Source organism: Sinocyclocheilus rhinocerous, unplaced genomic scaffold (assembly GCF_001515625.1).
Source record: "Sinocyclocheilus rhinocerous isolate Xijiao unplaced genomic scaffold, SAMN03320098_v1.1 scaffold558, whole genome shotgun sequence".
Taxonomy (NCBI): domain Eukaryota; kingdom Metazoa; phylum Chordata; class Actinopteri; order Cypriniformes; family Cyprinidae; genus Sinocyclocheilus; species Sinocyclocheilus rhinocerous.
In genome coordinates, this window is record NW_015634502.1 from 1,492,833 (window position 1) to 1,515,824 (window position 22,992).

Consider the following 22,992-nt stretch of genomic DNA (forward strand, 5'->3'; position numbering starts at 1 on the left):
TTGGGAAATGATCCCACACAGTGGATTAATGTTAAATCCAAAGGCATGTTTGTTGTTAAACACCAGATTTTTGCACTCTTTCATTTAAATGGGAACAGGAATGTCTTTTAATACCTCAGATATTATATGTCTTTACTATTAGATAGATTTACTGGTGATGTTACTGATATAATTCCAAACCACCACAACGTTGCCAGTGTTGAGTGATGTAAATATAAAAATATTAATTAAAAATGTATCTTCAATGTTTCAGTCAGGGATTATGCTGCATTCACGCCATGTGATTACACACGTGATGTTCTACTTGGAGCTGTTCTTCACACCCTCGGGCTCGGAGCTATGGCACTATCAATGCCTAAACATGAATCTGAGGTGGTCAGGTGGTACAAGTTGTAACTCTCAGAAAACCCCCAGTTCACAAGTTGTAATTAGAGTTCTATGAGGACGTGAATGGCATGAACGCACCTTAAATCTGCGTTTTTGAACAAATCGGTTGAGTAAATGATTCAGTGTCTCACTCATAAAGGCAGCAGTTACTTGTTTCATTCATGAATGAATCCCTGTTTGTGAATGAATCGGTTGACTGAATGATTCAAATGACTCACTCATAAAAACAATCACATGTCGCCACCTTCTGGCAAAATGATATAACCTCCAGAAAGATTCACTGAAATCCCCCCATTACTAGTGCTGAGACCCACTGTATATCAACACTCTGTTGTATAAACACACACACACACACACACACACATAAAGAGAGAGAAACAAGAATTAGGAAATATTATAACATTGTTTAATATTAAAAAGCACAGTTGCATAATACTACATGCTCTTAAGTTGTGTTTATGTCAGTGGGCCTCAGTGAGCAGGAGTAGTTGGGAGCTCTCGGGAGCTTGCAGAGGATTGGCCAAATCAGAGACCATTGAACAGATCTGCTGTTTCTGCCCTATTTCTTTCTTTCGATTATCTAGCTCACTCTCTCTCCTTTTCAGTCTCATCTGTGAGGTCCGTTTCTTCACTGCTGGGGCCTGCGAACACACAGAAAAAAAATAGGGCTGTCAAATGCTTATTACACATTTCAATAAAAATTAATTATGCTTGACATATAATTTTTTTAATGAATATTTGCTGAGAAAAGCCCCCAAATGAAGATAATTCAAATACATAATATTATTGTGGCAGACGAAAGTATTAAAAAGATGCATTCTTGTATTTTGTCTGTGCTATTTTTTTAATAGGTCTAACATCAAACGAACAGGAACAGATTCAAGCTCCATTTATAGCAGTGAGATTATGAGCTCAGGAAAGAACAAATTTGGTGGTGCTGCTGTAAAAATCTATTAATTGCACAGTGTGGAGTGTCTCTGTAAAACCCCAGGCAGCCTGTGGCAGACAGCATGGATTTAGACCTTACATATGTTCTGGAGATCAAACACACACACTCTTGCATCGGGACACTGATTCAAAACCAATCCACTGTTGCCACTGAGCATACCTTTTCATAGCTTTCATTTGGTATACAGTTGTGATGGCCCACTCTTCCACTCTTTCTGTCTGTTCTCTCCGTACTAAGGCTCTGTAGATAAAGTATTTATTATAGATCACACTGGGTGAACTATGAACCACTTGAAGGTGGCTCTCTATAGAGAGACAGGAGAGAGAGTGTGTGTCTGAAATGTTAAAAATTCTGACTTATCAATCATGCCTTAAAACAGGCAAAGAAATCAGTTAATTTGTAAGTAAAAGCATCATGGATCCATGCATTTGCCGGATTGTTTGTTTTTTTCAAACTGAGGGACAAGTCAGAATTGTTTGTGTTTGCAAGTCAGAATTGCAAGCCGCATGTAAGTTTGTTCAGGAAAAGATGTTCTGTTTTTTTTTCTCTCTCTCTCTATCACAGAGTTGGTGTCAGTCAGACTTTCTCGCTTTCTATGTGAGCTTGTATGTGTGATACCCTATTATTTCTGTTGGTAATACTGCGTTCCTGCTGGTTTCTCTGCAGCTGGTTGATGCTGTCCTGTAGAGCCTGCTGAAGCTGTTCCGTCTCTTGTCTCTGAGTCTCCAGTTCTGCCTTCACACTCTCAAGCTCGGCCTGCATCTGGTACTCCAGCACCTGGATCTCTCTGAAAGATAGTTGTTTCATCATAAAAAAAAAAAAATAAATAAAATAAAATAAAATAACAAATAAAATATGAATTATTTGTTTTCAATTTTTTTTGGAAACATAACACTAAAAATATATTGAAAATCCACTGAATACTGAGGAAGAGAGGGAGTTTCTAGTTTCTTTTAATAATATCGTAATATAAAATTCTGAAACACTGAGAAACAGAGAGGGAATTATTTGTCATGAGCGCGTGTTTTTCTTTTGTTTGCACCTGAGTGTGTGTATCTCTCTCTGGTTCTCCTGCAGCAGTAGCTCTTGCTGTTGGCTTTGTCTGTTCTGTAGATCAAGGCGGGTTCTCACAAACTCCAGGTCTGTTTGTCTCATAGAGACTATGTGCTGTCTCTCATCAGGAGGTAGGTGCTTTAAACTAGCACATCCTGACAGCTCAACGTCGCTGAGCTCCAGGGCCTCATGCAGAACGCGCACTAGCTCCAGGTACTAAACCAAAGACGAAAAATAATGATTCATTAATGATTCACTAAAACAAACTCAAAATAGAGCACAATCTCAGTGCCACAGATGCATGTTTCACACTATTTAGTTTGAATGCGTATGTGCAGCACGTCACTCACTGTTCTCTCACTGAGCTCCAGAGCATCAGACATGTCCAGTCTGGCTGTACGCTCTCGTGCTGCCTCGGTCAGAGCTTCAGGGAACGCAAAACCACTCTGCAGGAATCAAATAAGCACATGTATAACACACTACACAGTAACATACACATACAAACGTCTGAGACTATTTATATATTTAAGTTTGGTGAAACTGATGATTATGTTCTTTAGCATTTGAGAGTGATCCAAAGAGCATCTTGAACTTTAATGGAATCAGGAACATCTGACTTTTAGTTTAAAATGGTTCACATGGTCAGTGTCAAAAATTTGCTTATTTGATAAGTGACCTAAAATGGTGCAGAATCTTGAATATATTCTTATTCAGTATAATGATATCACCTTCCAGTTTGGTAATGATAACTTGAATTCAAATTTTTGTAATGAGAATTTTGAGTCAGTTGACCGTTTTTAAATGTCCCTGTGTCATACAATTTTGGTCTGAATTGACCAGATTCTTCACTTTGAAAACTGATTTTGAGAGCTCAGTGATACTAGTGAAATTGTGATTATAATTTAGAATTTATAAGAAATGTAATTGTTTTTTTCTTAGCAAAATATTACATCCATAAATTTAAATTCTCTTCAAGTATGCCCAAATTTGATAATTTTCTTCATGACTTGAATTGACTTGAATTATTTAATTATGACATTTAGGAAACTAAACAAAAAAAAATTATAATTAAAATTATTAAAACTGTATAACAATAAGTGTACAGTATAACTGTCATCCAGTGTTGACTGATATGTTTATTCTAATTTTACAATATTATTATATATAATATATTATTCAATAGGTAATTTAGAATGTGTAAAGCAAATACCACAGAACTGATGGATCCTCTCCGAGCTGCAGATCTCTGAAGTCGCTGAGTCTTCATCTGACCCTGTTTCTCTGGCTCCCCCTGCTGGGACAGACGCTCTGTAAACAGTACAGAAGAAAAGTGATAATGTAGGTTAATGTTGGCCTGAAATTAGATCAGATAAGGATCGCCACATTCAAAGGTTTGATCATTAGTTATTATAAGACTCACTGCTAGGCCACTTCTGTTCTAGAGCTCTGATTCGCTCTCTCATGTCACGCAAACCTTCCTGCTGTTGAAGAATCGCTTCCTCGCGGCAATGACCTTTGTGTTTTGACCCCTGATTGATGACATCATTTGGAGCTGTCATGAGTGCCACATCCTGAAAAAACAGCATCCATATAACAGTTAGCAAAGTGTCTGTTTGTGATCTATGAGTGTGTGTTTGTGTGACCCCTTGGTCTCTTTGTTGCCCATTTTTTCTTGTGAATGTACACTACTGTTCAAATGTTTCGGGTCGGTAAAACTTTTTAATGTTTTTGAAAGAAGCCTGTTTACCAAGGCTGTATGTTTTTAATCAAAACTTGAGTAAAAACAGTAATACTGTGAAATATTATTACAATTTAGAATAACTGTTTTCTGTTTTAATATATTTTAAAATGTAATTTATTTATGTGCAAAGCTCAGGCATTACTCCAGTCTTCAGTCACATGATCCTTCAGAAATCATTCAAATATGCTGATTTTGGTGCTCAAGAAATGTTTCTTCTGCTAAATATAATTTTCATGATTCTTTGATGAATAGATAAAAAATAAAAAAAAACTACTATCAGGCACATTTTGTGCCTCAATGGGACTCACCTAATATGTTTCAATATCCTATTGTCATTCAATAATTTTTATATTCAGGAAAAAAAGAAAGCTTATTTATCCTCTACATGTCAAAAGTGATACATCAATTCAGTTTTGTTAAGGTAAATGTTTGTCCAGTTTGGTGCCAATCTCACTTTAGTGTTTCTTGAGGTTTGATGTGGAACAAGGCTTGTGTTCTCCATCTCTCTGTTTGCTGCTGCTTTACTTTTCAGGTCCTCTTCAGTTTGTCTAACAAAAGGATTTTCTTGTTATATAATTCAAAGTTTATGTCTGAATTTTTGTGAAGCCATTGTACTGTGTCATTTTTGGTCATACCTCAGTTTTTCTCCCAGTTTCTTTGTCTCGTCATCTTTCTGTTGCATTAGTTGTGACATCATGGTTAGCTTCTGTGTGAGCATGCTCAATTGAATCTTCTGGTCTACCACCAAAGCTTTATGACTTTCCAACTCTAACTTCTGCTGTTCGCTTAGTTCTCCTACACAGAGAGACACACACTCAGAAACACAAACACTACGACATATAGAATGTAGCAAGACTCTTGAATTGTGATGACTGTCCGGCACCTGTCATATCAGAGAGCCGAGCATGAGCCTGGGCCAGGTCACGACCTAGGGCATTGATGATCTCACTCTGACTGACCACTTCCTGTCGGGATGAGATTAGAGATGCCCTGCAGGACCAATTAGAAACTGCATGTTAGATTTCTGACGTACAATAATATATCCTGAATACAGTAGATTCAATATGAGTACAGTATAGATTGTTTAGTTAAAATAAGACATCCATGAATAGAATAAACACTACTGATAATTTTTTGATGAAAAAAAAAATCACTAAATAAATAATTTTAAAAAAGCATGTATACATTATGTATACACTGTCTGTGGTTATCATTGTAATTAAAATAAATAAACAAGTTGTTTAGGAGATTTTAGCACTTTGACAGTAATTGTGTAGTAAAAATAAATGAAAGTAGAAAAAGAGACATATTTGCAGCTTTTTGAGTTTCATAAATAATGCATGAATAAATAATGAACCTCATGCATTATTCATTAACAAGGGCACAGTGTATGGATATTATCCTTCTCACAGTGAATGTGACGTCAGAGTAAGGAAATCGCTTTACACAGTAACTTATACAATATATAATTTGCTAAGTTACAATCTTACGCAGAGCTTTTGCAACTGGTTTCTGAAGCAGGCCTACTGGCTAAATGGGTTAAATATTAAACATAATAATATACACCATAGATTTTGGATGATGGGTAATGCAGTGATGGTATTTGTGAGAGCTTTATTATACCGGAGGGATGTTATTTTTTGATCCGGTTCCTGCTGTTTTTCTGATGTGTAAGATGTGCTGTTGCTTTCAAAGCCCTCCAGCCTGCCAAGCGCCTCTGTGGGACAAGTACAACAACGGTAATCTTGATAATGAACACAGAACACATATGTAGGACACATTAAATCTGTTGCACAGACTAGTTTTAATTAGGAACCTAAGGCTGTTGATAAGCTGCCCTCTATGGGTAACATATGAAACTACAGTATATCAAAACAATGTAAAACCTTTTCTTCTGTATGAGTTCTGTAGTTTCTGTATGAGCTCAACCATACAGTACAATCACTTTTAAATAATCATCTAAAAATATATTACAGAATCTTAAATACTTCTTATTCATTTTAAATCATATTGTTTCTTTGTTTTCAATTTATTTATTTCAATTTAGTTTTAGTTCAATTATTTTTGTACGCGTTTATGACAGGCTGTGCTCACCTTCGAGTTGCTCCTTCAGTGAGTCTCTCTCCTCCTCCATCTCTTTCCATATTTCCTCACTCTGCTGAGCTTTGTTTATTCGCATCTCCATGGCAACAATGGTGTATGCATGTTGTCGCACCTGCTCTCTGTACTCCTCTACCTCAACCCTGTGTTTCTGTCTCTCCTCTTCAGCTCCTCTCTGCTGGGCCTTCGCCTCTCTTTCCTCACACTGCTTCATTTTCTCGCTCCTCTCCTCCTCTTTGAGATGTAATTCACACAGCGTTTCTTTCAGCCCTGCCTCTCGTATCTTGGCTTCTTCCATCTTGGTTTGCCACTCAGCCTTGCATGTCTCAATCTCCCTGCGCAAGGCACTCTAGGAAGGCGATAAAGTGACAGTCATGGAGTTGAACAACTAACATTGTGTGGTTCTGTGTCCTATGGAAGGCCATTTCCGCCACATAAGAAAAAAACATCATGCTTTGCTAAGTCGAAATTATGAGATAAAATGTCATAATTGTGACATAAAAAGTGGAAATTATTAGATACTAAGTCTTAATCCTGAGATGAAAAGTCTGACTTATTATAATCATAATTATAACATAAAAAGACAAATTTTGTTATGACTTTATCTCAATTTAACTTTTTATGTATTTATGACTTTTATCTCATAGTTCTTACTTATCTCATAATTAAGACTTTTTATGCCATAATTTTGACTTTTTATCTCATAATATCTGAGATAACCAATATGGCCATGTGATGGAAACTGGGAAAAAGTCAAAATGATGAGATATTAGGACACAATTATGAGATGGAACATTAAAATTATGACATAAAAAGTCAAAATTATGAGATAAAAATCTAAATTTACATAAAAGTCATAATTATTACATACAAGTAAAATTATGATATAATTATGTCTTAAAAATTAATAGTTATTATTATATAAAATGTGACTTTATGTCATAATTATGATTACGATGTCAAATGTGTCAAAAGGGTAGAAGCAAATAAACAATATGGTTATGTGCTGGGAACTAACACATATGGGTAAATACTTAGCAACTAGGCTCTCAGACACCAGATCAAATATAGATATAGAGCATGTTTTAAGAGTTGAGGTCAGTTGCATTTCATTTTTGGGGATGAATTCAATTCTTAGCTTTAACTCACTTCAGTTTGTCTCACTGACTGTAGATCAGCCATGACCTCTTCCAGCTGTCGCAGTAGTGTGTTTTTCATCTCTCTCTGTCCCTCGGCTGCCTGAATGATCGATAGGTCAAAGGTTAGAAGAAACTTCAGTGAAACAGAATTTGATAGTGAGTTCAATTAATGAAAATAATCCAGTCCATCAGCGGTTTCAGAGTCAATACTCTGAAACACTTTCATTAATATAAAAAATCTCCATTGGAACTGGGATGAGTTTTACCTATAATTATAAAAACTGAAAAAGCTAAATGACAATCTAATTGAGACCATCCCTCAAGAGGTCTATGCCTCAGAGACTAAATGAAATGAGTTTAATTTGACTTTTGGTGTTTTTTAGCGAGACAACAGCACCTGAAGTTTCTCCATCTCAATCTGCTTTTGCATGAACTCCAGCCTACTGTGAAGATCTCTGCTCTGCATCTCTGTCTCCTGAAGCTTTTGCATCTCTGACTTCAGTAGAGGAAAGAAAGACATATTTCTTAAGAATCACTTTCTGATTCTTTAACTGATTTTGAAATACTTCGCTGCAATACCTTTAGTTTCCTTAGCTCTGATTGGACGTCCATGTGGTCCTGGCACAAAATCTGTAAGGCACCTGATACTCCTAGACAAAACAAATCAGACTAGTTTTCTGTAAAATGCATTGAAAATTCAATAATGCTTCAACTTAATTTGTAATACTAGATAGTGAAAGCAATATCGCTTTTATTCTTAAACCCAGTTCTCCTGAATTTCTTTAAACTTTCTGTTTCTTACCTCCAGTCTTTAATGACACATCAACCCCTGCTGTCTGTAAGCTCTGAGCAGCATTCTGCAGTACTCTGTGCAGGAGGTTCAGTACAGAAAGTGAATGCTCCTGAACCCAGCTGAGAGAAGGACTCAAATTCATGTCCTGCAGTCCAGATATTTCCATCAGCACTGTGTCCGCAATGCACACGTCTTGCACTCGTCTCTAATGCAAAGAGATATAATATACTGTAGCTGTAAAAAAAAAATGCTGTGCAATGCTGTAACACAAACATACAACATTACATGGCATAATTAATGTTTCCACCTATTAATACCTGACATTCTTGGAGTCTGACTCTAAATTTCTGGGTCTCATCCAACATTTTCCTCTGTGTGTGAGCTTCCTCTTTGAGTTTCATTTCAAAGTCATGCACTTTTGTTTTGTACATCTCCATCTGTTCCATTAGCTCAGTTAAACAGTCCAACACCTGCAAAATAAAAACAAACATAAAAAAGTTTATCCAACAATGACGTTTTTTCACCCGCATATCTGTCCAAACCAGCAAATTTTTTTATATCCTGGCCACCCTTTTCAATATAATGACAGAATATGGACTGAAGCTGGCAAGCTACAACATGACAAACAAAAAAAGCACCACAAAAATGTCATAAATGTGGTCCACCTGACTATATCTGATTCTCGAGTTCAAGAGTACAGAAAATGCTCCTGAACCCAGCTGAGAGAAGGACTCAAATTCATGTCCTGCAGTCCAGATATTTCCATCAGCACTGTGTCCGCAATGCACACGTCTTGCACTCGTCTCTATATACAAATGCAAAGAGATATAATATACTGTAGCTGTAAAAAAAAAAATGCTGTGCAATGCTGTAACACAAACATACAACATTACATGGCATAATTAATGTTTCCACCTATTAATACCTGACATTCTTGGAGTCTGACTCTAAATTTCTGGGTCTCATCCAACATTTTCCTCTGTGTGTGAGCTTCCTCTTTGAGTTTCATTTCAAAGTCATGCACTTTTGTTTTGTACATCTCCATCTGTTCCATTAGCTCAGTTAAACAGTCCAACACCTGCAAAATAAAAACAAACATAAAAAAGTTTATCCAACAATGACGTTTTTTCACCCGCATATCTGTCCAAACCAGCAAATTTTTTTATATCCTGGCCACCCTTTTCAATATAATGACAGAATATGGACTGAAGCTGGCAAGCTACAACATGACAAACAAAAAAAGCACCACAAAAATGTCATAAATGTGGTCCACCTGACTATATCTGATTCTCGAGTTCAAGTTAAGTCACATTTATTTATGTAACACTTTATACAACACAGATTGTTCAAAGCAGCTCCACATTAATAAAACTAATTATTTCAAAGCAGCAACATTAATCAAACAGGAAAATAACAGTTAATGTTGTAAAATTCATCAATTGAAATGAATAAATTTAAATCAAGAAATTATTTATATCAAGCTGTAGAGCAGCTCTACAGAAGATAACAGTGTCATTATTCAGCTCAAGTCAGTTCAATGATCCCTGGATGTAAACCTGGCTTCTGATTGGCTTGAAATATTTTCTTACCTTTTGGTCTGATTCTTTGTCTGAAACATGCACAGTCTTGACGATCTGGTCGCGAAAACTGTCAAACTTTAAAGAAATTTCATAAATGTTAGCGTAATAGATACCAGAGTAGTCACCTTACCAGACTGTTGTTGCTGGCTTGAGCTTACTCACCCTTGACTGTGTGTGTTTGAGTTCTGCTTGAACTTTCTGTTCTCTCTGCTGTGTCTGCTGATGAAGCTGCTTCAGTCTGTCTATCTCTGTCAGCAGAGAAGCCTGTTCCTGCAGCACACATCACACATGAAGAACAGACACATGAAACCAGATTTCACATGCAGGGATTACCTGGCCCAGTAGCCTAATGGATAAAGCATCAGCCTCCGGAGCTGGGGATTGTGGGTTGAAGTCCCACCTGGGTTGTGGTGTCTAAAAAGCTGTCTGTTTATGAAATTGTGTGGAAATCAGGACTAGGTGTGAGTGAAGCCAAACATACTTACTTTCTTGAGCAATTCTACCTCACTCTGTCTGGCAAGTAGCTCATTCTGATGCTTCTGGGTGTCTTTCAGCTTTTAAAACAACACCAAATAAAAGGAATAGTTATCTTTTATTGATAAAACATTTTAAATAATAAAAACAGCATCATTACATCTACAGAGCTCAATGGGCTGTAGAAAGAGAGGGATGCTGGAACCTTGTCCATCACGTTTGTGAGCTTGGTATCTTTGTGTCTCACTTCTTGTCTGAGCTTGTCCACCTCACTTGCTAGTTTAAGAGCCTGTTTCTCTCGAGCAGACACATCTTTCTTCAAACTGCTAACCAATGCTGAATCAAAAATTGAAATAAAACACAAGGTAACTAACTGCTCAGATCTAACAAGATGGTGCCTGTATGTAACAAATATGTTGTTGATAATTCCACAACAACAATATAACAATGCATCTCTATATTACACAAATGATCAAAAGTTTGGAGGAGGTAAGACTTTTTAAATATTTTTGAAGGAAGTCTCTTGTGCTCACCAAGACTGAATTTATTTGATCATAAATCAAAACAGTAATATTGTTGATGTGTTGTTGATATTGATGTTTTTTTCAGGATTATTTGATGAATATAAAGTTAAAAAGAACAGCATTTATTTGAAAGAAAATCTTTTGTAAATATTATATTATGTTGTGTTGTGTTGTGTTGTGTTGTGTTATATGTTATATGTTATATGTTATATGTTATTATATTGCAAATGTCTTTGCTTTCCATTTTGACCAATATAATGCATCCTTGCTGCATAAAGGCATTTTTTTAAAGAAAATCTTACACACCCCAAACTTTTGAACTGTATATTAAAGGAAGTACAACAAAATAATAGTATACTGTATATACTTAAAATTGCACTTTTATACATACAAATGTAAATATAATAATATCATATTCTCATAGTAAATGATCAATATACTGTATCATAATTTTTTCTACATTACAGCAATGTGAATAACCTATATAGTATATCACCCCTGTATTATCATCTTCATACCTGCAGATGAATTATTTTCATTCTTCAGTTTATCCATCTGTTCTAAAAGACTGGTGATCTTCTGATCTCTTTCTGTCACAGCCTGTCCCAGCATCTCTCCAGAACATCTCTGAAGTTCCAGCATCTACATCCATTATAGAGATAAAGCAGTTACGGTAATAATTAATTAGCGTGTGAAAGATTTCCGATGGATTTTCAGGAGAGATGATATAGCTTCATCAAATAGTGTAATTGTGTTTCTCTTGAATTAAAACTTAAAATAAATAATGAAACTTTAATCACTATGCTACTTTTCGATTGTTTTTCTATGTGAACATTCTAAAAAAACAGCATTCAAGTTAAAATAGATAAAGGTCAACTTTTAAAAGTTTTAAAACTTTTTTTTTTCTCATTTCACTGCCCACATCTAGCATTCTTCAAAGCAAAAACACGTTCTGGGTGAACAGCCCCTAAGACTTCAGCCTGTAGCACTCAAGATTGTGACTCCAAGTCCTACCTGAGGCATTGCAGTATGTAAAAGAAATTTTCTGTTTGTTGCAGAAGGTTTCTTCATACACCCCTTCAAGATAGGGATGACCCAGGTAGGACTTGAAGCCACCACAATCTCTAGCTCCTGAGGCTGCTGCCTTACCCATCACAGTCACAAAACTGTAAATAATGTAAAATGTAAAGTAACAAAGGAGACTGTGTAATACCACACCTGCTGCTTTAGCTGTTGTATCTGATCTTTCTTCTCTTTGATGTCTCTCTCCAGGCAGCAAAGTCTGTATGTGACATCTGGATCACCCTGCTTCTTCTGAGACAGCTGGAGCTTGAGAGCTGACACTTCCTCCTTCAGGGCCACGATCGCATCATCCTTCCTTTGGGACTCATCCTCAAAGCACACAGACACATGAACGTGTCCATCTTCTAGCCGATGCAACCTCTCCTCCTGAGAAAGAACACAATTGTCAGTGTATTGTTTAAGCCTTTTAGCTCTGCAAGATGGCATAACAAGCATGAATGGTCCAACAAAGGGAGACTCGGGTGTTTTTTAACAGGATGATGGACTCACCTCCTCCATTGGGAAGACGTGAATGCTTCGAGAATTGTTAGGTTGAGTCTTACTTCTAAGATAACATGCTCTCCCTGTGTTACAACTCCGGCTTCCTGCAAAAAAAAAAAAAAAAGCAGTCCAAAATAAAAATTATTATTCACTTTCCCATCAATTTGGCACAGTGTTATTTTAGTATTAGCTATATATCGTACTATTATAGCTTTTATTAATATTTTGAATGAAATATAATATAATACACTAATTCCTAATATTTCAGCTTTATTTCCATTAACGAAATCAACAAACTTTTCTAAACCCTCATTTTTCCCCCATGGTTTATTTTGGCAATTTTCTTTCTACTTGGGATAATAAAAAGGTAATAATGAGGTAAAATTCAATTCTGACTTACAAAAAATTGTGTGCTGAAACAGACTTTACCTGGTCTGCTAGATTGGGTTTTTCGATCAGGTGCATTTGGACCCCGTTTAGACCCGGCACTCATGGGGCGAGGTCTGGTGGGAGGATGGGGTGAAACAGAAGTGGTCCGAGCTCGTACCCAGGCCTGGGGAATGGGAGAATGGGCAGCCAAAAGAGGAAACTGTTTGGGAGTGAGACAAAACTTTTTGTATATTTTATAGAAAGATTAGATTGATATTATATAATTTGATGTATTATAGAAGATAATATTGAATAATTTCATAAAAACTTGAATCTGTACATTGTAAGTCTCATAATATTTTGTGTCTTTGAACTTGAACTTAAATCAATTTTTAAAAATGCTACTGAAAAAAAATATAAACAAAGGGACACAATATCATTTATCTTTTCAAACACATAAATTTTACTGATTTATCGCTGTCAATGCAGAGCTCATAAGTTGATCCTCCATAGCCAAAGTGAAGCTGGTCTCCCGGAGAGAGACGCACAGTGGCATTGTGTATCCGGCAGTCATTGACGTAGGTCACGTGGGCAGAGTTTAAATCACGGATAACATAGCAGCCGTTTGCTTCACACCAGTCAATAGTGGCATGACATTCATCCACCCCACTATTCTGAGCAGATGAGATGAGAAACACTTGTGTGAATGTCCTCTCAGTGACAAGTCCGTATGTCATAGGCTACTCAATATAAGAGTATCATCTCATCATGATGAATAATTAAAAGTTGAATCAATAACCATGTGAACTGACATAATGAGTGGACACATTGGAAAGAAATGAGGATTGGGCCTAATACCTGTAGACAGAGGTCAGAGTCTTTGTGTCTTCCTATAGTAGTGCTTTTAGGCTGCAGTTTGAATACCCAGTTTAAAGTTTTGAGGCAACCCCTCATTTCAACCTGCTAAAGAAATAGAAATTGTAATCTGGTAAATAATATATATAGCGTTGAATGTATGTACACTGACGCTTTCTGTTAAATTGGTATCCATATTCGCGTCTTTTTTAAAACTTTAAGTTATTTGCAAGAAATATAATAGGCACCAGCATTTTTATAGATTGCGTTGATTATCTTGACAACTCACCAGTATGAGTTTTCATCTGTCCAAACGGTGTACAACACGGCTGCTCAAAGGCATGTTACGGTCTAAATAAGTTGTGTACGAGTGTCATGGTAACATCAAGGGCTGTGGACACCGCCTTCAACCCAGCGTGCAGTCCGTTCCGTCTGGGTGAACCACTGATCTATATATAATGAATGTTCTCTATTAGTTGGGGTGAACAGACGCCAATCTTCCGCCGTGGAAACGTGGGCTCGGGGCGCATTGTCAAAATAAATGAAATAATTTTTTTCAAATTTAAAATATACATTTTCTGCACTTATTGTTTGTTTTCTGCGCTTATTATTGACTTTTTTCGAGAGGAATTTCTGTAAGTAATTTTCTGTCGTCCGAAAGCCAGTGTATTTTGGTGGTGTGAGGTAACAGTTTTAAACACAATATGTGTGACGTGTAAAAGTGTATAATGACACTTAGCTACTGCACACTTAAATCTTATTACACTATTTTAGACATTCATACTAGGCTTTCCCTAGCAAATATTCAAGTTTGTCACATCTAGATGTGACATTGCAATCCACTACATACAATCCAACTAATAATCTAAAATAGATAGGCCTATAATTGGAGAAATATCTAGATTATGCCAATGGTAATACAAACACAACCATAACAAAAAGAAGGGGAAAATAATGCTTTTTAATGTTCTTCTTCTTCTTCTTCTACTACTTTTAGGCTAAGTGCAGACAAAAATAGCTGTTGATTTTTGATTACACATTTATTTTGTTGTTGTTGTTGTTGATTTTGAAATAACCACAACTTCCACACTTTAATAAGAGGTCATCACCTGAAAAAGAAGAGGCCAGTTTAAATATCTGAGTATGTCTTAAATTTATGTCAACAGGAAATGTGAAAAGATGGCATGTGTTCAGAAAAAGGCCAACAGGTTTATAACCAGTGTTGGGGGTAATGCATTACAAGTAACGCGAGTTACGTAATCAGATTACTTTTTTAAGTAACTAGTAAAGTAACGCATTACTTTTTCATTTAGAAGGAAATATCTGAGTTACTTTTTCAAATAAGTAACTCCAGTTACTTTGTTTCCACGTATTGACTGACAGCTCTGGTGTTGCCATGTTGAGAGAAATCAGGAGTAAGTGCAGAGCGTTGTGTGTGAACTGGCAGTTCAGAGGGCCACCAGAATCACCCTGTACAAGTGAGATATCATTAATAGTGTGCATTTTCACAAATACTGGTTATTGATAATGTAATATCAAAATATAAACACTTATAAAAAAAAAAGTGTGCATCAAACCCACATTGCAGCTGGACACCACTCCATCTCCACCAGCGCACACCATGAGGTTGGTCACAAGGTTGCCCCACCAGACAGACCTAGTGCAGGTAGCGTAGTCCACAACAGGGAGCAAAGCCTGCTGCAGGATATCAGCAATGGGGCCATTGGCTGAGGAGAGAGAAAGACAAAAGTTACTACTTTGAGATTTTTTTTTTTTTTTGCTTGAAAATAAGTAAATAGCAGTGGAAAGGCACCTACTCCAGAGGCGTCCCCAGCCAGTGACGTAACAGGAGAAGTTGTGTGGCAGAATGCTGCCGGAATTAGGCAGGCAAGCAGGTGAAATCTTGTCAGAGAAAGTCACTGGAGTCGACAACTTGATCAGGGCAATGTCATTGCTGAAAAACACACATATGCATCAAAAACACACTCTTAGATTAGACTTTTGTTCCCATACATTAAAATTCAATGAGGACCAACCGGATATTGTAGGAATCCCAGTTCTCATGCACTATGATCCTGGAAGGAGAGATGGCGAGAGAGCCGGACTCGCTGCTGAGTGCCAGGTTGTGCTTGCCCAGGTAGACTCTGTAAGTGCGGCTGCTGCTTGGCAGAAGTTTAAGACACAGTTTTAGTCCATCTCATAATGCAGATCAACTCATGGAAACATTCATTGCATTCTTTTGATTCTTTTGACCGTACCCAATGCAGTGAGCAGCAGTCAAAACCCACTGTTTGTCGATCAGGGTGCCACCACAAGTGTGGTAAAAGCTGGAGCCACTCTGGTACTGGAGAGACACCTGAAATTGAGAAGGTAAAGAGTGTTGAACTGAAGCTCCTTTCAGTGCATTTAGTAATACAGTCAAAATAATTTCAGAATTATCATTACATATTTCTGTGTGTGCAATTATTATTTATGGCAGAGCATTTTAGGATAATTTTAATGAACTGTATACAGGAAAAAATGGTGTAGAACGAGTTTTCACTCAGAAATTGCAAGTAAATTTCACAATTAGTTACAAAAATTGCAAGTAACACATTGAATTAAACAATTTGTTAGTAGAATGACGAAGTATTTTCTTGTAAAATGTACTAGGCTACAATAAACTTTAAAAAAAAAATCATCATCATTTTTTACAGTGTAATATACACAATACCTGCCATGGCCAGCTGTTTGGTTTAACATCAGTTCCACCCACCACCCTTGAGGCGACAGGTTTAGGCTGCTAAGACAACACACATGCACACACAATGATAAATTACATGTCTGCTCAGGTTCATTTGCTGCAATGCATATTTATGTGAAATGTGAAAGATATCCCTGCTCGTTCCACTGCTTAGGAGCTAAAGTACAAGAGAATTGTTGAACTCTTTTTTGAGTTTGAAGTAGACAAATGTTCATCTTACCGCCAGCAATGAACAGAGCCAAGATCACTAATTTCATGATGCCTGATTGCAGTGGTTACAGGCAAACATCCGACATTTATATAACTAACCTGGACCTGGACAGCAACACAGACCAGTTACATTTCCTGTAGCAAAGCACCGATAGCATTTGCAGTATCATTTAGCCTTGTAGATAAACATCCAAAAATATCAGTTATCTTACAGGTTTTATATATGCAGCCTGTGAAATGCACAGATGACATGCTGATATGAAGAGTAATCTCTTGCCAAAGCCAGATGGCTTTTTGTGCTTCTGCAGATTTGATGTTGATATTTTTTTAGTGTTGTGAAGTTTCAGGATTAAAATATGTTCATCTTACCGCCAGCAATGAACAGAGCCAAGATCACTAATTTCATGATGCCCGATTGCAGTGGTTACAGGCAAACATCCGACATTTATATAACTAACCTGGACAGCAACACAGACCAGTTACATTTCCTGTAGCAAAGCACCGATAGCATTTGCAGTATAATTTAGCCTTGTAGATAAACATCCCAAAATAACAGTTATCTTAGAGTTTTTATATGTGCAGCCTGTGAAATGCACAGATGACATGCTGATATGAAGAGTAATCTTTTGGCAAAGCCAGATGGTTTTTGAGCTTCACAAACTGTGCATATTTTATGTTTGTTTGTTTTTTTTGGTGTTGTGAGGTTTTAGGATTTAAGTATTAATATGAATTTGAGACAAAAACTAAAAATGTAAAATGTCATGTCTTATTTACCACAAGTATACATGAAAATTAAAGGGGAAAAACGATATAAAAAGATGATTCAACAGTCAAACTAAATGTAAGAACAAACCTTCAACCTGTTAATCAACAGCAAAAATAGTTTGATTAGATTCTACCCTATGAAATATCAAGGTCAAGGTGCACCAGAGAGCTAATTTTTCTGACTAGTTTTTCTCTAATGCAACCATTCGTTCCAAAAGACAAATTGAGAGTGAATTGGCTTGTATACAAACATGAAGTCTGTGCTCTTGGCTGTTCTGGTTGTTGGAGGTAAGAAGTCTTCAAGACTGACAATATAATCTGATTAATATTTTTTATTAAAGGTAACCACAAGGAGAGTCACATAACTATCATAAAAATGCATATAGGTCAGTATAAGAGTGTTTAAGAAAAGGAAAAATCTCTTCAAAAGAGATTTTAAATGTAACTAAATCTAGTGTAGAATGTGTCAAGTTCTTAGAAATGTACTCTTTGTATTTCTTTTTTTTTTTCTTGAAACCATGCTGAGGTTGCCGTGCCATGCCGCAAATTAGTGTGTATGTGTAATGGAGAAGGCACAACATGACAATGACAGTCCACGTTCATGTTTTTTATTGCTGGAAACAATTGTGTGTACATCTTCTGTGTACAACAATTTTGTGTACATCTTCAATCTCCCAATCTTTGACCACTTTATTGAACATCTGAACTTACACATACACAGTAGTCCATTTAAATACACAACGTAAATATATATTTGAATTATGAAAAGTGCATGGGATGAATAGTCTTGTGGGATGAAGACCCATGTCTTGAACATTTGTGCAGTGAATGTCCTAATTTTTTAATGACATTGCCCTGATCAAACTGCAGACTCCTGTTACCCTAAGTGACACTATCAGTCCTGCGTGCCTTCCTCCGGATGGGTATGTTCTGCCCCACAATGCTCCCTGCTATGCCACTGGTTGGGGACGTCAGAACAGTAAGTAATGCTGATGGTTATGAATAAAGTTTTTTAGAGGGCAACTATTTTTTTAGACTCTTCTTAGAATTTTTTCTTTTTCCAATATCATTGACTAGCCAGTGGTCCCATTTCTGGTACACTGCAGCAGGCTCTTCTGCCTGTGGTGGATTACACCACCTGCTCTAGGTCTGACTGGTTGGGCTCCCAGGTCACACAAAAAAAGGTCTGCACTGGCAGAGATGGTGTTGTTGCTGGATGTACTGTAAGGAGATATTGGTGATACGAATGGGGTGTGATGAAAGTGGCTTATGTTGATGTCTAATACTTAACCACTGATTGAAATGCACTTATGTACATTGAAGATTAAACATTCAGAACTAATCAGTCGGCCAACACTGAATGTTTTTCAAAAGGAAAAAGTTTGAATGTCTTTCTGTAAACCATTTGAAATTATATTTGTATTATGTTACTCCATAATGGTTAATTGCTTTACTTTGTATTGACAAATGAATAAATTTAAATCTCTGACCCTCTATGTCACAATGACAATGGTGGCCCCCTAAATTGTGCAGGTAGCAACGGTAGCTAAATTTACCATAACTATCAAAATATAAACACATGTTAGGAACAATGACAAAGACTATAGATTATAAGCAACAAGTGTGCATTAAACCCACATTGCAGAGGAACATTCCATCTTCAAACTCAATCTCCACTGGCACACACCAGGTTGCCCCAACAATCACACCTAGTGCAGATAAAATTGTCCACTACAAGGAGCTGGGCCTGCTGCAGGATATTACTGTCTGCAAAGAGACCTAGAGAGAGAGAGAAAATAGTTTTTTGTTCTTTGAATTAAGGCTAACACTACATTTATTTCTTATCCCTTTATTGTAGTTTATTGGGGACATGCTTCACCCCATTCGGTCAATACACTTCTCATTTACACATACTGATGTTCTGTTCAATTAGACAGATCAAATATCTCTGAAATCCCAAACACACAGACATACACACATTTAGGCTATACATAGGCCTAGATATGCTTGAATCTTTATGCAATTATTCAATAAAGACTGATAAACAATATGGAGGACGGGAGAAAATGTGTGCAAATATCCGATTCAGACGTGCACAGTAAATGAAGATCGAAACAGACCCACAGTTTTATAGATTATCATGTGCTTTTTACTCGTTTAGAGTAGAGAATCTCTACTAACCTCTCTACTAACAGTCAACTAAGCAGCAATAAGCAAAACCAAAAATACAAGTTTCATGATGCCGGATTTCAGTGGCCCACCATTTATAAAACTAACCTGGACAGCACTACAAACCAGCAACAATTCATGTAGCAATCCACCGACAGTATTCTCAGAACCTTTGTACTGAATAAATAAATACTAAATAAAGTAAATAAATACTAAATAATAATAATACTAAATAAATAAATGTACTAAATAAACAAATAGATATATAACCAGAGTTACATTACTGGCCAGAGTGTTAAATGCAGCCTGTGAAATGCACAGATGACATGCTTGCACAATAACACCTTGCACAAAGCTATGCTAAAAACAACCATAAATTTAATTTCATCTGTTCTGAGTTTTGCGAGGGGAAATTAGCTATTATGAATTTGACATATATATATATATATATATATATATACTTTATAAACAAAAGTTTTCTTCTTTATATATAAAGAATATCATGCCTTTTCAATATGGTCTTCGTTTGAATACATTTATCCAAAGTATACATTTGGTGCAAATAAAATGGAGAAACTATATAAAAGGTGTTTTTTTAAATTAAATTAAATGTGAGAACACAACAAATGTACTACATCTTAAAGAACAGGAAAAAATTACTATAAAATTATTAGATTATATCCTGTGAATTATTAAAGTCAAAGTGTACCCAAAGAACACTTGGGGGTCATTTTATTTGTTTTTCCTAAAGCAGTCAAGGACATTCATTCCAAACGATTGCTTACTGTGGTCACACATTACACTGAAAGGGAATTCTCCAGTATATAAACCCCAGCAGAGAGGGCAAACATTGAAGATACAACCATGATGAAGTTTGTGGTCCTGGCTGTTCTGTTTGTTGGAGGTAAGAAGCCTTTAAAGACTGATAATATACTGTAGTACTGACTATTTTTTAAAGTCTGGAAATGACATGCAGGAGAAGTAGCATCAATCTTATTTAGCATTTTTAAACAATTAAATTACTTTTAAAATGCCTAGTAATATTTATTGCTATTAAAACAACTATAATGTGTTATGTTTCACCTCAGCTTATGGATGTGGGCTGCCCACCTACCCTCCTATTATAACGAGGGTTGTGGGGGGTGTGGATGTCCGTCCACACAGCTGGCCCTGGCAGGTACACGCACATTCCATTATTTAAATAAATTTTTTTTTTGAATGAAAACATACTGTCCTGTTAATCTTCATTTCTGTCCTTGTTCAAAAACATTTTCCATTTGTGTAGAATAAGCTATGTTAACCCTGTGAAGCCTGAGACATGAACATAAAAAAATCTTGAGAAATCAATGAGATCTTTATAACAGTATTATAATAATTAGATATAATTATATAATTATAACAGTAATAACAGACTACTTACATAAAATACATATAAATATCAGTTGTACATTGTCTATTATTTGGGCCTTTTATTTGCTAAAATTTTTTTTTATAAATTAATTTATATTTGCTGACTTATAAACAAAAAGGACATAAGGAAGACAACTGACCCCTGTTCTGTTCTTCACCTAGATCTCCCTCCAGTACAGTAGTGGCGGCAGCTGGTACCACACTTGCGGTGGAAGCCTTATTTCCGATCAGTGGGTTCTGACTGCTGCTCACTGCATCAGGTTAGTCTGAGGAATAGGCTGAGGATCTTAATCGCAGGCCTAGTTAGAAATAAAAAAAAGCATCATTTTAGTATACCATAGTACCATGGTCTACATCAAAGTACTATGTTATTATTTACCATTTGACAGCATTTGTGAGTGTTTCTGAACTGCTTTGTCTTCCTCTCGTGGCCCTGCAGCAGTAGCAGAACTTACAGGGTGTATCTGGGAAAACATAACCTGAAGGAGGAGGAGAACGGATCTGCGGCCATCGCCGCTGGAAAGATCATTGTCCACGAGGACTGGAATTCCTTCACTATCCGGTATGGAGTCCAAACGACTCCTCACAAGCAACAGAGATGCATATCTTGAACACTTGTGTAATAAATCTAATTTTCATGTTCTTTCTGGTCCACAGTAATGATATCGCCCTGATCAAACTGGAGAGTCCTGTCACTCCAAATGACACTATCACTCCTACATGTCTGCCTGCTGATGGCCATGTTCTGCCCCACAATGCTCCCTGCTATGTCACTGGTTGGGGACGTCTCTACAGTAAGTACGCTAATGTTGATGGTTATGGATGAAGTTGTGCTGCTAAACTCTTTTTTTCCTCTTTTCTTCTCACCTATACCTTTTTTTATTGTCAATAGCCAATGGACCCCTTGCTGATATCCTGCAGCAGGCTCTTCTGCCTGTGGTGGATTATGCCACCTGCTCTAAGTCTGACTGGTGGGGCTCTCAGGTCACACAAAACATGGTCTGCGCTGGTGGAGATGGTGTTGTTGCTGGATGTAATGTAAGGAGATATTGATGACTTATAGACTTTTAATTTTTAATCACTCATTACTTGTAAGCTTTTATTACAATTAACTTTAAATGGTGTAGCCTACAATAAGGGGCCATTCACACAGAACATGTTTTTTTTTTTTTATTCCACTGCGCTACTTTTTCTCTTGGTTTTTCTATGTAAACACGCGTTTGAAAAAAAAAATGCGTTCTGTGTGAATGACGAGAAATCATTTGCCGACTATGGTTACAGAGAAAAAACGGAAATCATCCAAACGCAACAAACTCACACAACAACATCATAATGAAGTAGTTTTGATATCATTTTAAATCGTTTTTCATTAAAAAAATTTTTATATCATCCGACTGTATGGAATCATAGTTTGAAGCTTAAAAAAAAACGGAGTTTGTGTACACTGTAAACTCAAATCTGCAGACTGACTCTGCCTTTCGCAACTAGCATCGAATGGTCCAGGCTGTAGGCTAATTCTTGGCGAAAGTTTGTGCAGTGTATTCCAGCCTTTAGTAGACTAAACTTAGATGTCATATAAAAACATAAATTAATTAAAGTGAATATTAGGCTACATAACGAATTATTTACTAAATTTAAAGGATATTTAAGTCAAAAACCATAACTGAAACAACAGCAACAGATTAACACTGCCCCGTCACTCAACACAGGGCGACTCTGGTGGCCCCCTGAACTGTGCTGGTAGCGACGGCGCTTGGGAGGTCCACGGTATTGTGAGCTTTGGTTCAGGCCTGAGCTGCAATTATAACAAGAAGCCCACCGTTTTTACTCGTGTGAGCGCCTACATTGACTGGATCAGCAAGGTAAGTGTTTTATATTAGCAAACACGCTGTAATAACATGCAAATTAAGCTTCATGGTATTTTGGACAGTGTTGTCATTATGGAAACTAGTAACTTGTGATTTTTCCCCCCCCTTAATCTCTTACAGAACATGGCCAGCTACTAAAGAGCAAACAGAAATTGGATTTGTATCATCGACGCCTTGAACAATAAAAATGTTAAACAGCACATAATGTTGTTGTGTATCTATACATTACTACAATAATTTAATATTATTAACGCCATGTTTAAAAGCACTTATGACCTATATGATTAAGTAACTTAGTAC

General features: G+C 36.6%; 4 protein-coding genes across 4 annotated transcripts; 1 reads left to right on the top strand and 3 right to left on the bottom strand.

Moving 5' to 3' along the window:
* Positions 1-771: 771 nt before the first annotated feature.
* Positions 772-8,628, bottom strand: LOC107745840 (forkhead-associated domain-containing protein 1-like). The gene is made up of 17 exons (XM_016559845.1): positions 8,480-8,628; positions 8,172-8,367; positions 7,949-8,019; positions 7,767-7,865; positions 7,380-7,469; positions 6,225-6,579; positions 5,754-5,847; positions 5,014-5,120; positions 4,766-4,925; positions 4,585-4,678; positions 3,810-3,960; positions 3,600-3,697; positions 2,740-2,835; positions 2,379-2,605; positions 1,955-2,123; positions 1,496-1,576; positions 772-1,028 (listed from the first exon to the last, which is right to left on the bottom strand). The coding sequence occupies exons 1-17, from the start codon at positions 8,606-8,608 to the stop codon at positions 849-851; spliced, it is 2,397 nt and encodes a 798-aa protein (XP_016415331.1). The 5' UTR covers positions 8,609-8,628; the 3' UTR covers positions 772-848.
* A 222-nt stretch (positions 8,629-8,850) lies between these two features.
* Positions 8,851-13,958, bottom strand: LOC107745827 (forkhead-associated domain-containing protein 1-like). Its single transcript, XM_016559830.1, has 13 exons — positions 13,817-13,958; positions 13,531-13,635; positions 13,140-13,346; positions 12,733-12,892; positions 12,313-12,407; positions 11,959-12,189; positions 11,259-11,382; positions 10,422-10,552; positions 10,228-10,296; positions 9,905-10,012; positions 9,752-9,817; positions 9,088-9,240; positions 8,851-8,967 (listed from the first exon to the last, which is right to left on the bottom strand). The coding sequence occupies exons 2-13, from the start codon at positions 13,624-13,626 to the stop codon at positions 8,851-8,853; spliced, it is 1,557 nt and encodes a 518-aa protein (XP_016415316.1). The 5' UTR covers positions 13,627-13,635; positions 13,817-13,958.
* A 530-nt stretch (positions 13,959-14,488) lies between these two features.
* On the bottom strand, positions 14,489-17,946 carry LOC107745828 (chymotrypsin-like elastase family member 2A). The gene is made up of 8 exons (XM_016559833.1): positions 17,908-17,946; positions 16,241-16,309; positions 15,786-15,883; positions 15,564-15,686; positions 15,345-15,481; positions 15,109-15,254; positions 14,969-14,997; positions 14,489-14,525 (listed from the first exon to the last, which is right to left on the bottom strand). The coding sequence occupies exons 1-8, from the start codon at positions 17,944-17,946 to the stop codon at positions 14,489-14,491; spliced, it is 678 nt and encodes a 225-aa protein (XP_016415319.1).
* A 2,272-nt stretch (positions 17,947-20,218) lies between these two features.
* Positions 20,219-22,892, top strand: ela2l (elastase 2 like). Its single transcript, XM_016559765.1, has 8 exons — positions 20,219-20,318; positions 20,503-20,591; positions 20,987-21,084; positions 21,264-21,386; positions 21,482-21,618; positions 21,717-21,862; positions 22,534-22,686; positions 22,813-22,892. The coding sequence occupies exons 1-8, from the start codon at positions 20,279-20,281 to the stop codon at positions 22,828-22,830; spliced, it is 804 nt and encodes a 267-aa protein (XP_016415251.1). The 5' UTR covers positions 20,219-20,278; the 3' UTR covers positions 22,831-22,892.
* The last annotated feature ends 100 nt before the right edge of the window (positions 22,893-22,992 follow it).

What these genes read in the sequence shown, in the direction of transcription:
- LOC107745840 (XM_016559845.1), bottom strand. Translation starts at nt 8,608, where the DNA reads ATGGAACAGATGGAGATGTACAAAACAAAAGTGCATGACTTTGAAATG. An exon ending in TCGGCTCTCTGATATGACAG is followed by an intron (nt 4,926 to 5,013) that starts GTGCCGGACAGT and finishes CTCTCTGTGTAG; the next exon opens with GAGAACTAAGCGAACAGCAG. An exon ending in AGAACAGAAGTGGCCTAGCA is followed by an intron (nt 3,698 to 3,809) that starts GTGAGTCTTATA and finishes TACTGTTTACAG; the next exon opens with AGCGTCTGTCCCAGCAGGGG.
- LOC107745827 (XM_016559830.1), bottom strand. Translation starts at nt 13,626, where the DNA reads ATGAGGGGTTGCCTCAAAACTTTAAACTGGGTATTCAAACTGCAGCCT. An exon ending in ACTCTGACCTCTGTCTACAG is followed by an intron (nt 13,347 to 13,530) that starts GTATTAGGCCCA and finishes TCATCTGCTCAG; the next exon opens with AATAGTGGGGTGGATGAATG. An exon ending in AACCCAATCTAGCAGACCAG is followed by an intron (nt 12,408 to 12,732) that starts GTAAAGTCTGTT and finishes TTTTTTTTGCAG; the next exon opens with GAAGCCGGAGTTGTAACACA.
- LOC107745828 (XM_016559833.1), bottom strand. Translation starts at nt 17,946, where the DNA reads ATGTTCAATAAAGTGGTCAAAGATTGGGAGATTGAAGAT. An exon ending in AAGATTGGGAGATTGAAGAT is followed by an intron (nt 16,310 to 17,907) that starts GTACACAAAATT and finishes GTGTTGTCTTAG; the next exon opens with CAGCCTAAACCTGTCGCCTC. An exon ending in GAGTGGTGTCCAGCTGCAAT is followed by an intron (nt 14,998 to 15,108) that starts GTGGGTTTGATG and finishes TCACTTGTACAG; the next exon opens with GGTGATTCTGGTGGCCCTCT.
- ela2l (XM_016559765.1), top strand. Translation starts at nt 20,279, where the DNA reads ATGATGAAGTTTGTGGTCCTGGCTGTTCTGTTTGTTGGAG. An exon ending in GGCTGTTCTGTTTGTTGGAG is followed by an intron (nt 20,319 to 20,502) that starts GTAAGAAGCCTT and finishes GTTTCACCTCAG; the next exon opens with CTTATGGATGTGGGCTGCCC. An exon ending in TGGAATTCCTTCACTATCCG is followed by an intron (nt 21,387 to 21,481) that starts GTATGGAGTCCA and finishes TCTGGTCCACAG; the next exon opens with TAATGATATCGCCCTGATCA.